The sequence below is a fragment of the Rhineura floridana genome, chromosome 1 (assembly GCF_030035675.1).
Source record: "Rhineura floridana isolate rRhiFlo1 chromosome 1, rRhiFlo1.hap2, whole genome shotgun sequence".
Lineage (NCBI taxonomy): Eukaryota > Metazoa > Chordata > Lepidosauria > Squamata > Rhineuridae > Rhineura > Rhineura floridana.
In genome coordinates, this window is record NC_084480.1 from 323,387,781 (window position 1) to 323,404,675 (window position 16,895).

The 16,895-nt window shown below is 49.2% G+C and overlaps 1 protein-coding gene across 3 annotated transcripts in view; it reads left to right on the plus strand.

Annotated features, from left to right (window-relative positions):
• Positions 1 to 694: 694 nt before the first annotated feature.
• FAM83H (family with sequence similarity 83 member H) overlaps positions 695 to 16,895 on the plus strand; it is a 37,151-nt gene continuing 20,950 nt past the window's right edge. Inside the window, exon 1 of one of the 3 annotated variants that reach the window (XM_061607304.1) lies at positions 695 to 1,431. In XM_061607304.1, the coding sequence (XP_061463288.1) occupies positions 1,341 to 1,431 (91 nt within the window). In that variant the 5' untranslated portion in view covers positions 695 to 1,340. Of the gene's footprint in view, positions 1,432 to 2,086; positions 2,627 to 4,553; positions 4,626 to 16,895 lie in introns of those variants that run through there. The other 2 variants (XM_061607303.1, XM_061607305.1) reach the window with 2 other exon arrangements.

Sequence of the window (16,895 nt, forward strand, 5' to 3'; positions counted from 1 at the left end):
CCAACGCGGCGGCGGCTGCCAGGCGGCATACGGGAGACGGTCTCGGCCTGAGTCGAAGCGACTGCCCGCGTTCCCGCCTCTCCCATGTGCGCGAGGAGCGCCGGCTGCCGAAGGCGCCTCCGCCCTCGAGCGGGCTGCTCACTTCGGCGGAGCGTCCGCTCAGCGGACACGTGCAGAAGCACCTTCGCCGCGCCGCTCGAGTGGGACGCAAGGGGAGGGGGAGAGGCGGGCTGGGCGGGGACAGGTGGTTCTCGCTGGGGGGCGGGGCTCCCCCTCCCCCTCGCTTGTCAATCAGGACTGAGCTGCCCAAGGTGTGAGTCAAAGCCTTCCCTGCCCCTCGGAGCCGCGCCCTCCTGGCGCCGCCCTGCAGCTCCTCTTGCTGCTGCTCTCGCCCTGTGGCTGCCCAGCCCAGCCAGGTACGACGCTGAGCCGAAGCGGCAGCCCCGCCCCGCCGCGGTTTCCCTGGGGGGGTGCCTGGGGGTCCGTGGGCAAGGCCCCCTTTTTGCCCGCGGCGATGTTGCTGGTGCCCCCTGGAAGGAAGCCCACCCAGCGGTCCACCAGGACATGCCTGGCAGAACAGGCCGCGCCACAGGCGGGACCACGCCAGGCAGGCCGCGAAGGGGCGAGCGGGGGGGGGGAGCCTTTCTTCACTCTCAGGTGGATGAGGTGAGGTGAGGGGGGGCACAGAGAAGGCGAATGCCATGCTGGGGGGCCTCCCGAGGAAAGGAGCGCCATCCGCTCGCCCCTTCTGGTTGCCTGGCCTCGGGGATATGGCGGGGCTGGAAAAGGTTCAGAAGCGAGGAGCCACAACGATCAAGGGGGTGAAGCGACTCCCCTATGAAGAAAGGTTTCAACATTTCAAAACCCCCAGCTTCAGGAGGGCCCACTCGCGGCCCCTTGCCGGCTTCCGCGTGGGGCGTCTGGCTGGCAGCTGTGAAGACGGAGGCGGGACTAGATGGGCCCCTTTGGCCTGATCTGGCGGCGGCGGCGGCAGCCCTGCTGTTCTCTGATGTTTTTATGTCCCAGGAGAGCGAGCGGGAGCTGGTGTAATCCAGTCATCATGAGCAGGAGCAGGCAAGACGCCGCCCCCCTCCACTGGTGTGGTAGAAAATTCAGAAGTGCCTTCATGATAGTCCCACCAGGCCCCCAGGAGTCACTGTCTCTTCCGCAATAACAGAATGAAAGAACCAGAATAAAACTGCTGTGTGCGTAGCCCCCCATCTCTCTTTCTGGGGGCTAAATGTTTCCAGAAATGGTTTGATTTTAAGAATTCATAAATGAAGCCAAGTGTGGACTAGGATTTGGGAGACCAAGGAGCCCATCAGCATGCAAGGGGAGGCATGTGTTACCCACTTAGAAGAGTCTTCTCAGTGACTGACTCACCTTCTTACACTCTTGATTGGCTCCAGTCAGCACAAAAGGACAAGAAAGGTAAGTGTTAGCCACTTGAGAAGACACTTGTATGTGCCTGACACGCTCCCTTTTCATGCCAATTAACTGTATGTAGGTACCCTGCTCCCAAAACAGTAAGGGGTGTATGACACACACACACACACACACCCTGTGACCCAGGGCGACTGCTCCTGCCTCTGTCCAAATCTTGCCTTGGCTGTGAACCCACTAGGTGATCGCACTAGGCAACTCGTCCTACCTTAGCCCCCCTCCCACAATCTGCAGTATGGGACCAAGAGAGGCCTACTTTGCAGGCAGTTGTAAGGATTCCTGGAAATGGAATAAAGTATGCGAACCCACTCTGAACAGGTGGTGAAACGGGCGAGAGAACCCCCCCCTTAGTAGCACAGCATTGCAATTCTAACAAGTACTCCTCCTGCAGCCAAAGGGGCAAGGGACCTAGCTCAGCGGTAGAGCGACTGCCTTGCAGGCAGAAGGTCCCAGGTTCAACCCCTGGTCTCTCCGGCCCCGTGCCTGAAACCCTAGAGAGCCACTACCAATCAGGGTAGACAGTACGGAGCTAGATGGGGGAAGGGTATAAGGCTCCCTACGCGTTGCCCACATGTCCTTAGAAGTGCTGGTTTTAAACAAGTGTGCGTTATTGGGGGGGGGGGGAACAGACCGGGAGACGCTCCACCGGCGGTGTTCACGCGTTTTCCTCGGCAGCAACTTTCGATATAGGAAACCCTAACGTCTGAGGCGGGGCCCCGAGGGAAACTCGCTTCTTCACGGGCCGCTGGGAGCCTTGCTCCTTCTCCAGCCTGGTTGCGTGGCCAGGCCTGGTCTTGGCGGTGGGGCCGAGGCTGAGAGGGGTCCTTTTGGCTGGGCCGGGGCTGAAATTCCTCGAGGCGAGAAGGAGACCCCGCAACGTAGACTCCAGGGACCCGTCTTCCGTGGGCAGCGCAGGCCAGGCCAGGCGGAGGAGGAGGAGCGTCAGGAATGTGCAGAGCGAGCGAGGAGCCTCTTATCTCTTTCTCTCTCTGGCTGACTTTCCAGCCGGAGTTTGCTTTGCTCTCCCCTCTGCCCTGGGTGGAGCTTCGCTTTCCTCCGCTCGGAGGTGAATCAGGCGCCAGGAGCGTCGGGGGAGGGAGAGGCAGAGCCGGCCGCTCGCTTGCGAGAGAAGAAGCAAGCCAGAGACAGCGCGCCCCGCGTCTGCCCTGGCTCGCCTGGCAAGGTAAGGCGTGTGCCCCCCGCATCGTCGGAGGGCTTGGCCGGCGGCCGGGAGCCCCAGCAAGGCAGCTGGTAGGCAGGGCCGGAGAGAGGGCTTCCCGGCTCACCTCGGCTAGGTTTGGAGCGCGGTGCCTGTTCTCGGGCTACGTCGACTCTCTGGAAGAAAAGGGCGAACTGCTCCGCTCCCCGGCTCAGGGCAGCCTGGGAAAGGCCTGGTCCCGGGACCACTCTGGCCCCTCTCTGCCGCGTGCGCCTCAGTTTGCCGTCAGTGAAAATGGGGCCAGCCGTGGGAAGCTGTTGGGGGAGGGCGGGAAGTCCCTTTGCGGACTTCGGGAGTTCGCTCAAGGGGCCAAAGCGGTTCGCAGAGGCGTGTGCTTCCTCCACCCCCTCCCCCGGGAGCCCCGCGGTTCTCTGCTGAGGAGGAAGGAGGGCCCCGTCTTGCTTCAGGGATCCCAGAATGAGAAGCACCTGCGCAGGGTACGGAAGGGTGTCTGCCCCGTGCTGCTCTTCCGCCTGCCGGGCTCGACTAGAGTCTCCCTTGGAGGAAAAGGGGCGTCAGGGTACTGTAAGCGCCTGGCGGCAGAGCCCGGACAGTGGGGCCCCGAAGGAGGCAGCCGCTGTCTGGGCGCGCCCGCTGGCTTCTCAGCTAGGCCCTCTGCCCGGGCCGTGCCCATACATGCGCCGGTGGCCTCGCGGGCTCACTACGTCGCTCGGCATGCCGGGGCAAGCGCCCAGCGGCACAGGGCGACGGCTCGACCGGCGCCTGCAAGCGAGCAGCAGGAGGAGGAGGAGGAGGAGGAGGGCCTGCTTGGCGAGAGAAGCAGGGCAGGTGGAGGTGCGGTGACCTGGTTTAGAAAGGTGCTCGGGCGGAAATGGGTGTGGCTCCTGTCACAACAAGTACCCTCAGCAGCCCCACCCCGAGTGCCCCCTCCAGTCCAGCTGTCAGCAACATGACTCCCCTCACCTGCAGCAGGGGTCCCGCAAGGCCTCAGGTGCCTCTGATGGGAGAGAGGTGGCCGCAAAGCCTTCCTGGTGCTCAGTAGGCCTGCCTGAGCCCCCCCCCCATGGTCCTGGTCTGTCCTCAGGCCAGGCACAGCACCCACCTCTCTCTGCAGCTGGCCTGGCCCAGCCTCCCTCCCTGGGCCTGGCCTAATCCCAATCAGTCTCCCATGCCTTCAAGTCAAGCAGAGGCAGGATGGCATGAGGAGAGCTCAGCTCCTTGTCTTGGACTGGAACTCCAGCATAAGACATATTTCGGAGCAGGACCTCCTTGGAAGATCTCAAGTGCAGCTGCGGGTGGGTTGAGGTGGGGGGTTTCTCATGCAGGAGAAGCCATTCCCTGAGGGACACACCAGCTTTCTGACTGAGGGTGAGAGCTGTGAAGGTCAAAGGTTGCACACTCCTGAACCAGCCTAAGCTGACCATAGCAGTTGACAACTCCTGGGTAATCTGGTGAGAAAGGAGAGTCCCCTAAGGGGCACGTGGCTTTTAACTTTTTCATAAATGTCCTGTTAGGAGTGAGCAGTGAGGCAGTCATGTTCACCATGGTTGTAACAAAAAGGGATAGTGTGGATTTCTAAAAGGATCTCCCAAACGTTAAATGGGCAGTAAAATGGCAAATTCAGCTCAGTGTAAACAAGTGTAAAGTTTTGCATAGTGTAGCAAAAAATCTTAATTTCACATGTCACTCATGGGGTCTGACCGGGCCGTGACTGACCGGAAATAAGACCTTGGAGGTGTAGTGGATAGCTCAGTGAAGATGTTGACCCAATGAACGGCAGCTGTGAGAAGGGCAAATCCAATGCTAGGGATCATTAGGAATGGTATTGGAAATAAAACTGCCAATATTATTATGTCGTTATAAATATTTATGGTGCTGCTGCATTTTGAATACTGTGTACAGTTTTGGACACCTCACCTCAAAAAAGGATATTGCAGAGCTGGAAAGGGCTCAAGAAACATCAACCAAAATGATCAAGGGGCTGGAGTAACTCCCCTGTGAGGTAAGGCTGAAGCATTTGGGGCTCTTTAGTTTAGAAAGAAAGGACATAATAGACATGTGTAACATTTTGCAGGGTGTGGAGAAAGTGGACAGGGAGAAAAGTGTCTCATAAAACTAGTTATGCTGAATGTTGGAAGATTCAGGGCAGACAAAAGAAAGGACTTCTTCACGAGCACAGAGTTAAACTGTGGAATTTGCTCTTATAAGAAGTAGCGAAGGCCACCAGCCTGTATGGCTTTAAAAGAGGATTAGACAAATTCATGAAAGGAAAGTAAGACTGCCAGTGGCTATTAGCCACAATGGCAATGTCAGAGCAGCATCCCCCTGAATACCAGTTGCTGGGAATTACAAGTGGGGAGAGTCCCACTGTTGTAGTCTGGTCCTGCTTGCAGGCTTCCCAGTGAGGCATCTCCTTGACCGCTGGGAGAATCAGGTTCTGGACCAAATGGGCCTTGGGTCTGATCCAGCAGCCAGGCTTTTGTGGGCTGGACCCCTCAAACTACGGGTGGGGCCACACATGAGGGAATGGTCCACTTCCCACTGGAACCCAATATGTAGCTGTCCAGAGGGATGTTTTATTTGTTGGCGTGGAGGACCATACCAACATGTTGGACTCCGCCCAGGTTCAATGTGGTACAACCACAGAGAGGTTGGCTGCCTCATCTGCTGTTTGTGAGAATGGTGCTGGGGTTCAGTGGGGATCCTGCTTTTGTAAGTGCTCCTTTTCAGGGTTCTCTGTGTCTTTCTTCATTTGCTGTCTGTCTCCTTGGGAGCAGTTGTAACAGGAGCTAAACGGAGAAGGGCCGAAGGAAACTTCCAGTGCATAGCAGCTGTGCCCCATAACTTCTGAAAGGCCAACCCAGGCCTCATTGTGGCCTTCCTGTGCTTCACACTGGCCATGTGGGATGCCCCTTGGAAAGGGCATCCATCTTTCTATGGCACCACCCAATGTGAAGCTACTCTTGTCCTGCTCTTGGTTGTTTGGAGGGGGGAGACCAACATGAGATGGAGCCTTGGTGTGTGTTGACTGTTGCAGTTGACAATACCATGCAACAGTCTTGGTCGCCAGAATAAATGGATGTGTGCACCCCTGTTCACAAGAGCTTGTGTGTTTTCTAGGGAAATGGAAAGATGAGATAGTTGGGGTGCTATGTTCTGCACCAGCATTTGAAATGTGGGGAAGCCACAAGTGTGCGCGCAGAATGTAGGTGGAGGCCTCTAAAGTAGTTGAGAAGTTTTGAATGTCCCTGCTGCCAGGAAAATCTGTGATTAATGTGGCCTTAGAATAATTTATTTCATTGACTTCAGAGACACAGAGTGAGCTCATCTCATGTGTAAGGAATGTAGAGAAATATCTGCTTGTCCCATTGTGAGGTTTTCTACCTGGCCATGAGCTGCTTCTCCTGAGACTGTCACACAAGCGGGGCTCCTGTCACCACCATGCCCATCCCTCCTTACGCATGCATAAGCCACTGGGTTGATTGGGACTCTGGTCCCATTTGGATAAACGTTTAAGAGAGGTGTATGAGCAGGTAGTTCCAAATGAAGTATTACCAAGAGGAATGCAGGGCCGAGTGTGTGGAAAAAGTGCCCAGTAGAGGGAATGATGAACACTCGGGGGCCTCCAGGTCAGAGCAAGCCAGATATTATTACCTTGTCTCCTGTTTTTGAGGAAGAGATGGGAGCGAAACATTCCCTCTGCCATTTTGGACTGCCCAAATACAGGCCACCGCAAAGGCCACCGTACATTGCTGGAAGGATGGAGGGGTGGGTCCCCTTGTGCCCACCATGTTCCATGCCCAAGGGCAGAGGAGAAAATGTATCAGGCGTCTATCACTGCACAGGGTGCCCGTTCTTCTTCTGATGAGCTCCAGGCCAAGGCCAGGATGTTGTTATTATTATTATTAACTCCAAAGAAGAGCCTCCTAGCCTGGCCATGGGGCAGAAAGAGGAATATTTTAGCACTGACGGGGTGGGGAGGTCTCCAGATGCTACCCATCCACTTGTGTTCTGTGGAGCCAAGCTGATACATTGACATGCTGCCTTCCTGAGGCAGCCACAACCTGTATTCCTGAAGAAGCCTGAATTGCTCAGGTCAGGAGGCGCCTCCCATGAAGCCATCTAACAATAAGCCTACGATGACCTTCCTTGAGAGGTAGATTTGAGGGGAGATCATTATTTTGCCCCAGCCACCCCTCTCCTTCTGTGCTTAGGCGGAGCCAAGGACTGCCTCCCAGCTGGCTCTCTCCGGAGGCCTCAGTGCAGCTGGGTGTGTCTGAAGCAGCCAAGCCAGTTTAGCAAGGAAGCGCTCAGGCTGGGAACCAACAATGCTGGCAGCAGCAGCTGAAGCATGTAGCAACAGGCCCTGCTATTGCAGGCCAGGGCAGGAAGGAGGCAAGAGCCAGTGTCCATGGGATGAGGCATAGCAAGACCAGAGCTGAGTTGAGCTGAAGGAATGTTGGTCCCCATCTGCAAATATCCAGAGTTCTGGGGCAGGAGGGGGCTTCCAGAGCTGAGCCCTCTGCAGGACAGGAACTTTACAGAGCACAGGGTGGAAGAAGACTTCCTCAAGGAAGGCTGAGAGCACTGACATGCAATGAGAGCTGAGTGTTGTGGTGCCCCATCAGTGCTGTGCCATGTCAGGCAAATCAGCCTCCCTCTGAGGCCCCCCACCTGTGCAGTCAGGCAGGGTCCCCTCTAGTGGGCAAGAAGCACCTCCGGAGTCTTTAAAGTTTTGGAGTCCATCCAGCTTGGAATTTAGATTCCATATAGCGGTTGTGGGGAACCTTTCATCCTCCAGATGTTGCTGAACTACAACTCCCATCATCCCTGACCATTGGCCATGCTTGCTGGGGCTGATGGGAGTTGTAGTTCAGCAACATCTTTAGGGCCAAAGGTTCTGAATTGTTGTGTCTGCAGTTCAGCAATTTATATTGTTAAGAACTCAAATGTGAAATTGCTGATCTTCTAACAAAAATATACAGCTTGTCCCTAAGATTAGCCTCCATACCTGAGGACTGGGAAGTGGTCAGCGTAAAATCAATTTCTAAAATGGGATTCACAGGGATCCTGGAAATTACAGAATTATTAGCTTAACATCTGTCCTAGGAAAACTGGTGGAAAGTATTGTTAAATATAAAATAACCAAGCGTATAGAAGAACAAGCCTTGCTGAAGCAGAACCAGCATGGCTTCTGCAAGGGTAACACATAGTTGGACTACAGAATTTGCTGTCACAGAAGGCAGTGATGGCCACCAACTTGGAAGGCTTTAAAAAGGAAATTTATGGAGGATAAGGCTATCAATGGCCATTAGCCATTGGAGACAGTCTGCTTCTGAATACCATTTGCTGGAAACCACAGGAGGGGAGAAGGCTCTTGTGCTCAGGTCCTGCTTATGGGCTTCCCATAGGCATCTGGTTGGCCACTGTGAGAACAGGATGCTGGAATAGATGGGCAGTTGGCCTGAACTAGAAGGCTCTTAGGATTTTATGCTCTTAAGTCCTATCTCAGTGACCAACTAGAGTTCTTTGAGAGTGTCAACAAGCATATAAATAGAGGTGATCCAGCTGACATAGTGTACTTGGACTTCCAATAAACTTTCAACAAAGTACCTCACCAAAGACTCCTGAGTAAGCTTAGCAGTCATGGAATAAGAGGAGAGGTCCTCTTGTGGATCAGGAATTGGATAAGTAGGAGGAAGCAGAGAGCAGGAATAAATGGGCAGTTCTCCCAATGGAGCATTATTGAAAGTGGAGTCCCTCAAGGATTGGTTTTGGGAACTGTGCTTTTTAACTTGTTCATAAACAATCAAGGGGTGAGCAGTGGAGAGGCCAAGGTTGCTGATGATACTAAATTTTTCAGGGAGGTTAAACCAAAAGAGATTGCGAAGAACTCCAAAAGGAGTGGGTGGTAAAATGGCAGATGCTATTTAATGTCAACAAGTGTAAAGTGATGCATTCAGGGCAAAAAATCTTAATTTCACATATATGCTCATGGGATCTGAACTGGCAGTGACTGAGCAGGTATGAGACCTTGGGGTCATAGTGGGCAGGTTGAAGTAGATGTCAACCCAGTCTGCAGCTCCTGTGAAAAAAGCAAATTCCTTGCTAGGGATGATTAGGAAAGGAATTGAAAAGAAAACTGCAGATATCAGAATGCCATTATATAAATCTATGGCGCAACAGCATTTGGAATACCGTGTACAGTTCTAATCACCTCACTTTAAAAAGGGTATTGTTGAGCTGGAAAAGGTTTGGAGAAGGGCAACCAAAATGATCGATGGAGCAGCTTCCCTATGAGGAAAGGTTGCAGCATTGTGACTTTTCAGTTTAGAAAAAAGGCGAGTAAGAGGTGACATGATAGAAGTTTATGAAATTATGCATGGTGTGGAGAAAGTGGATACAGAAAAAAAAATTCTCCTTGCAAAACACTAGAATTTGTGGACATCCAGTGAAGCTGAATGTTGGAAGATTCAGGACAGACAAAAAAAAGTACTTTTATGGGATCCATTCCTATAAGACACAGTGATGGTCACCAACTTGGAGGCTTTAAAAGATGACTAGACAAATTCATGGAGGATAAGGCTATTGGCTACTAGCCACGATGGCTATCCTCTGCCTCCATAGATAGAGGCAAAAGGCTTCTGAGTACAAGTTGTTGAAAACAACAGGAGAGGAGAGTGCTCAGATCCTGCTTGCTGGCTTCCCATAGGCATCTGGTTGGCCAGTGGGAGAACAGGATGCTGGACTAGTTGGGCCATTGTCCTGATTCAGCGACAGGGCTCTCCTTATGTTCTTATGCGGATTTCATTCTTCATTGCAAGTTCTCCGTAAGCATGTCGATCAGGGGGACAATAGCACGTCCCCAGCAGGCACTAAATTACTCTTGGGGCCCAGTGTGACCAGCCACAAGGATTCTGTGGAGGCGTCTGCCCCTTGGGGGATTTATTACTTGTGGGACTCCATGTCCTCTTCGACATACAGACCATCACCTCCAGTACGTTCCCCTGTGGTCACCTGTTCTCTCCATTCCACCCAGTTTCCATTATGCCCACTATATCAATGCTTTCCCAGCTCTGCAATGTCCTTTTTGTGAAGTGGCAGTGCTGATCACACCAGAGATGGGCTTGGACAGAGGCAAAGCCTTTTGCACTACTGGACTACCCTGGGCTCCCATAGTGGCTTCTTCGGTCCCTTTTGGACTTCAAACAAGCTGTACCACTGTTTTTATACCAAATATTCTTACCTTGCTTTTGATTTTAATGAATGAAATTGATTTTACTAATTTGGAAACTGTGTTTATTGTATGCACAAAGTGATTTTATTTATTTATTATTATTTATTATTTTTATAAGGCCTTTTGAGTTTATTTTATAAAAAGAATTGAGATATAAATTTTAAAATAAAAATAGAATAAATAAATGGTTAGGGAATTAAAGAGGCACCAGATGCCTGCAAATTTCCTCTCAAGTTTTATAAGTATTTTCAGAAATAGCAGCAAAATTACACTCTTTCTATGAGTGAAATATCTGGCTCATTGAATGATGCCAGAATTATAGACATCTAAAAGGCAGATGAGGTCCCAATTCAAGTTGCCTCTTACTGGCCTATTTTGCTCTTATGATGAAATCCTAAGGCCTGGGTTGGAGGAGGAGAGTGTGGCTCATAAGCTGCATCCAGTACTCTGCTGAACTCTTGCTAGAGGGCAGAGGGAACGATCTTGCCCCCTCCTCCATCCATTTCTGTTTTTGTTTTCTAAACTGAACAATTTCCTTCACTTTGTGAACAATGGGAGAGAAATAAAAGAGGAATAAACTATGCCAGTTTCAAAGCTAGTTCCTGGTTTAGGGAAGTACTGATCCTAGCACTGCAGAAAAGCTCAGCCCCCACAAAACTAGTTGCTCTTCAGGATCATGCCCTAATTCTGGACCAAGGTGGGGCTCTTGGGTCAGCTCAAGGCATCTTCCAGACAGTTCCCCCCCCCCGAATAAAAAATGGGTGGGTGGGTGGCAGGGCTCAAGGATGCTAACTACTGTTCCACAGAATGCAAAGGACCATTTCCCTTATTTCTGCATGCACACCTATGTTCAGACAGCAGAGGCTCTTTTTTAAATTCACCAATAAGCTATTTATTGGGCCTTTTTGCTTCTCCTGGGGCTTTTGTGTTTCGGCCTTCCACACTACCACCTATGCAGAAATCCCTCCCCCAACACACAGCCACACTTCTTCATCCATTGAAGCTGCTTCCTCAGTGGTTCCTGTGAGAAACGCATAGAATCATAGCATAATGCAGTTGGAAGGGCCTTATAAGGCCATCGAGTCCAACCACCTGCTCAATGCAGGAATCCAACTTAAATCATACCTGACAGGTGGCTGTCCAGCTGCATCTTGAATGCCTGCAGGGCTGTAGAGCCCACCACCTCCCCAGGTAACTGGTTCAATTGCCATACCGCTCTAACAGTTAGAAAGTTTTTCCTAATGTACAGCCGAAATGGGGCTTCCTGTAACTTGAGCCCTTAGTCCATGTCCTGCACTCTGGGACCATTGAGAACAGATCCCGGCCCTCCTGTGTGTGACAACCTTTCTTTTTTTTTTTTTTTTTTTTACAATAATTTTTATTCAAATTTTCATAAAACATACAAAACAAAGCCATAAAACATTCAAAGACAAAAAAACAAAACAAAACAAAAATGATTAAACAAAAAAATAAAATGTTGACTTCCCATTTGTCACCAATCAAATCAGTTATAAGTCTACAATATATAACAATCCTGTCTCTTAAATTATATTATAAAATCACTTTCCTCCAGTAGTTATCTTAATTAATCATCGAATCTCATAAACATTACTTTATTCTTTCCACAAAAAGTCAAAGAGAGGTTTCAATTCTTTAAGAAATATATCTATCAATTTTTCTCCAAATAAACATATCGATTAATCCATCTCGTTAATAATAATAATAATCTTATTGTCATAACCATAGTCCAAATAAACATTTCGATTAATCCATCTCATCAAAATCTGTTAGGTCCAATAATTTCAATAGCCATTATTCCATTATCCCTATTAATTTCATCTTCCATCTTCAATAGTCCTGTTAAGTCCAGTAATTTCAGTGTCCAATCTTCCATTATCAGTATTCCATAATAATCTTGCTGTCATAGCCATAGTCATATAATAAGAGTCTGATGGGAATTTCCTCTATCCCAAATATTTTCTTGCCAGCCATTCTGAATAAGTTGCTGTAATGCTGTTGTAAAGTCATATCTCTGTTCTTCTTTTTTACAAAATGCACTGGCTCATCTCTTGAAAGTTTTTCCATTGTCACATGGCTGCAGTTAATTCCATAGATTTTCACTATATCAAACTCCATCACGTCATTCCAGTCCAGAAGATTATCCAAGCCATTGATAACTTTATCTCTAATATCTTCATTAATTTCTTCAGAGATAACGTTAAATTCCAAACAGTAGATTTTATTTCTAATATCCATAAACTCCAGATCTTTTTCCAATTCCACATTTGTTCCAATCTCCAGGGCTTGTATCTTCCCTTTATTTGTTCTTTTCTCATCTCTGATCTCATTCTCCTCTCTCACAGGATCCCCTATTCCTTTAAGCTCCTGCGTCATTTTGCTCAGTTCAATTTTCAGCTCCTTACTACCCTGTCACAGGGTTTGTTTCGTTATCTCAATCTCATCCATTATTTTCTGAAACATAATTACTTCCAGATTCTCAGCCACTTTCTTAGTTGCCATTTTTAAAACCACGAAAACAAAGCAAAACAAAAATAAAGAAGAACCACTTCTTATTTCAGCAACAATTGGGTTAATATTCCAGGCTTGATGACATCACAGTATAAACAGAGCAGCCTGCCTTATCTCTCTATGTTCAAGAATACAAAACAAATTTAGTTCCCAGCATCAAAACAGTTAGTGGCGTCGTGAAGAAGCAGATTCGTCAAAATAAAATAGACCAAAAAGAGAATAGTCCCAGACAATATAACATTCCTCGGAATAGAAATCCCTCTTCTGTTTATTATCTTTAGAATGCACTTCCAGGACAGCTTTTTGCAACAGAAACAGAGATAAGCAGTTAATTTCGTGAATAACAGAGAAGAGTTATAGCTCACCAGAAGTTCTTCAAAGCCGATCAATCTGACAAATCTCCTTTTGCTGCAACAATTTAAACCAAGTAAGAAAAATAATAGAAAGAAGGGTGCTTGCCTGTTAGTCTGTTTTCTCTTTGAAGAAAAGATAAACGTATCGCTTAAAACAGATAGAGCATGTTCGGAAGTCCGTCCGGCATTGTTGGCTGGACCTTTTCTCATAAATTAATGAAATCCAGTCCTCCCAGCAAAAACAGGCTTTTGAGGTTGATCTCTGCGTTTCTCCCTGCCCGGGAGAAATTTTATCAGTCAAAAAAAAATGTTCTGACTGATTTATATCTGAATAAGCTTCTTTTGAGGCGGGAGCCCGTCTCAAAAGCAGGCACAAGCGAAGTCACCCTTCCCGGAAGTCTCCTCTGTGTGACAACCTTTCATGTACTTGAAGAGTGCAGTCATATCTCCCCTCAGTCTTCACTTCTCAAGGCTAAACAAGCCCAGTTCTTTCAGTCTCTCCTCATAGGGCTTTGTTTCCTGTCCCCTGATCATCCTTGTTGCCCTCCTCTGAACCCGTTCCAATTTGTCTGCATCCTTCTTAAAGTGCAGTGTCCAGAACTAGATGCAGTATTCAAGATGAGGCCTAACCAGTGCTGAATAGAGGGGAACCAATACTTCATGTGATTTGGAAACTATACTTCTGTTAATGCAGCCTAATGTAGCATTTGTCTTTTTTTGCAGCAACATTGCACTGTTGGCACATATTCAGCTTGTGATCAACAACAATTCCAATATAATTCTCCCATATAGTATTGCTGAGCCAAATATTCCCCATCTTATCACTGTGCATTTGGTTTCTTTTTCCTCGGGGTAGAACTTTGCACTTATCTCTGTTAAATTTCATTCTGTTGTTTTCAGCCCAATGCTCCACTGTGAATTTTGTTCGTTTTCCAGGGTATTAGTTATTCCTCCCAATTTTGTTCATCTGCAAATTTTATAAGCATTCCCTGCAGCTCCTCATCGAAGTCATTAATAAAAATGTTGAAGAGCATTGTGCCTAGGGATCAAGCCCTGTGGTACCCCACTTGTTACCTCCCCCCAGTTTGAGAAGAAACCATTGATATGGTTCCATGAGTATGACTTTGTAGCCAGCTGTGGATCCAATTGATAGTTGTTCCATCCAGCTCACATTTAGCTAGCTTGCTAATCAGAATATCATGGGCTGTTTTGTCAGAAGCTTTGCTGAAGATATATTATGGCCACAGCATTCCCACAGTCTACCAGGAAGGTTACCCAGTAAAAAAATGAGAAAAGATTAGTCTGGCAGGATCTGTTCTTGATTAATCCATGTTGGGTTCTCATAATCACTGCATTTTTTCCAAGGTGCTTACAGACTGACCGCTTTATAATTTGCTCCAGAATTTTCCCAGGGATTGATGTCAGGCGAACTGCTCTGTAGTTCCGAGGTTCCTCCCTTTTGCCCTTTTTGAGGATAGGGATGTTAGCCCTCCTCCAATCATCCAGCACTTCACCCTTTCTTCATGATTTCTCAGATAATAGACAGTGGTTCTGAGAGTTTTTCAGCCGGGTTCCTTCAATACTCCAGGATGCAGTTCGTTAGGCCCTGCAGATTTGAACACATTCAAAGTGATTAGGTATTTTTTGACAATTGACATTGTCAATCAATGTCAAGCTCCAATCCTACTCCTACTATAGAAGATGAGGGCAAGGCTATCTACGCCTTGTTCCTTGCTGCCACTCCTCTCATGGATGGGTTCCTCGTTATTCATCTGCTGTGCCCACTGGCCTGTGTGTGCTGTTGTTTAACGCCAGATCGGTATACAATAAGACTGCATTCATCCATGATCTGATCATGGATGCTGATTTGGTGTGCATTACCAAGACCTGGGTGCATTAGTTGAGAGGAGTTGATCTGACCCAGCTTTGCCCACCTGGATCCTCGGTGCAACACCAGCACAGGCTGCAGGGACTGGGGGGGGGGAGGAGTTGCTGTGGTCTACAGAACTTCCATCTCTGTCACCAGAAAACCACTCTGTCTTGGAGCTGGCTGTGAGTGCCTGCACCTGGTGTTGGGCCAAGGAGACAGTAAACTAGGGTTGCTGCTCGTGTATTGTCTGCCCTGCTGCCCAGCAGCTTCTCTGACTGAGCTGGCGGAGGCCATCTCGGCTGTGGTATTGGAGGAGCCCAGAAGAATAGTCCTGGGTGATTTCAATGTCCATGCCTCTAGTATTCTTGCTTGGTTCTTCATGGCTTCCATGACGCTCATGGAGCTGTCTCAGGTTGTCACTAGCGTGACGCATATCTCCAGATGGAGTAAGGAATGGTCTGGAGATGGGGGTGGATGTCACCCCATTGTCATGGTCAAACCACTTCCTGGTGAAGTTTAGACTTACGGCTCTGATCCTCCCCTGCAGAAGTGGTGGACAGATTAACATGGTCCACCCCCGGAGACTAATGGAATCCATAGGTTTCCTTAATGCCCTGGGGGAGTTCCCAATAGATAGAGCAGGTCACCCTGTTGAAGCCCTTGTCACAGTGGAACAGTGAGGCGTGTCAGGGTCTTGACACAGTTGCCCCTGAGTGCCCTTTCCGGCATTGTGGAGCCCGGTTTGTACCTTGGTACACCAGTGAACTAAGGGCAATGAAACAGGCTGGACAACGGCTAGAGCGCAAGTGGCGAAAGACATGCTGTGAGGCTGATTGGGCACAAATGAAACATCATAACCGTGCCTACAGTGTGGTGGTGAGGGTGGCAAAGAAGACCCACTTCTCTGCCACCATTGCATCCTCAAGTAGCCATCCAGTGGAGCTTTTCTGTATTGTCAGGAGTCCGTTAACATCAACTCCAGGAAATGGGAGTTTTAGACCCTTTGGAGGCCCACTGTGAATTGTTTGCAGGGCACTTTGAGGGTAAAGTTGCTTGACTCTGTAGCAATCTTGATGCCTCATCCACATCTACTGTAGTCCCAAGTGAGGTGTCCAATGCAATGTCTGCTGTAATGTCTTGGGAATGGTTTCAGTTGATGCAAATGGATGACTTGGACAAGGTGCTTGCAACGATGTGACCAGCAACATGTCTTCTCGACCCTTGCCCTTCTTGGCTTATTAAAGCTTGCTGAGGGGGTTTGACTGAGTGGATCCAGGGTGTGGTCAATGCGTCATTGCAGGAGGGAATGGTTCCAGCGGCCCTAAAACAGGCAGTGATCCGACTGCTCCTGAAAAAGCCCACCCTGGACACCTTGGTTTGTGACAACTACTGCCTGGTCTCAAATACCCCCTTTTTAGGGAAGGTGGTGGAGAGGGTTGTGGCACAGCAACTGCAAGTACTCTTGGATGAAACAGATTATCTTGACCCATCCCAGTCTGGGTTCAGGTCTGGTTATGGCACTGAATCAGCCTTGGACGCCCTGATGGATGACCTCTATTGGGAGAAGGATGGGGGAGTCCAACCCTGTTACTCTTACTTGATGTCTCAGCAGCTTTTGATACCATTGAGCATGGTATCCTTCTGAGCCAACTTGGTGAAATGGCACTGTTTTACACAGGCACTGTTTTACAGTGGTTCCTATCCTATCTCCAAGGTCGTTTTCAGAGAATAGCATTGGGTGATTGTCTTTCAGCCCCCTGGCAGTTGTACTGTGGGGTGCCGCAGGGTACCTTCTTGTCCCCCATGCTGTTTAACATCTATATGAAGCCCTTAGGAGTGGTCATCAGGAGATTTGGGACGAGGTGTCAGCAGTACACTGATGATACCCAGCACTATTTCTCTGTAACATCTGAATCGGGAGAGGCCGTGCAAGCCCTGGACCGCTGCCTGGACTCAGTGGTGGGCTGGATGAGGGCCAATAAACTGACTCTTAATCCTAGAAAGACGAAGATGGTGTGGGTTGGTGGGACTTGAGTTTGGATAATTGGTCAGTTGCCTGCTTTGGATGGGGTCGTACTCTCTCTGAAAGAGCAGGTCCGTAGTCTGGGGGTGCTCCTGGATGCATCTTTGTCACTAGAGGCCCAGGTGACCTCAGTGGCTAGGAGTGCTTTTTAACAGCTTCAGCTGATAAGACAGCTGCGGCCGTTTCTGGACCAGGGTAATCTGACCACTGTTGTCCACGCACTGGTAACCTCCAGGCTGGAGTACTGTAATGCACTCTAT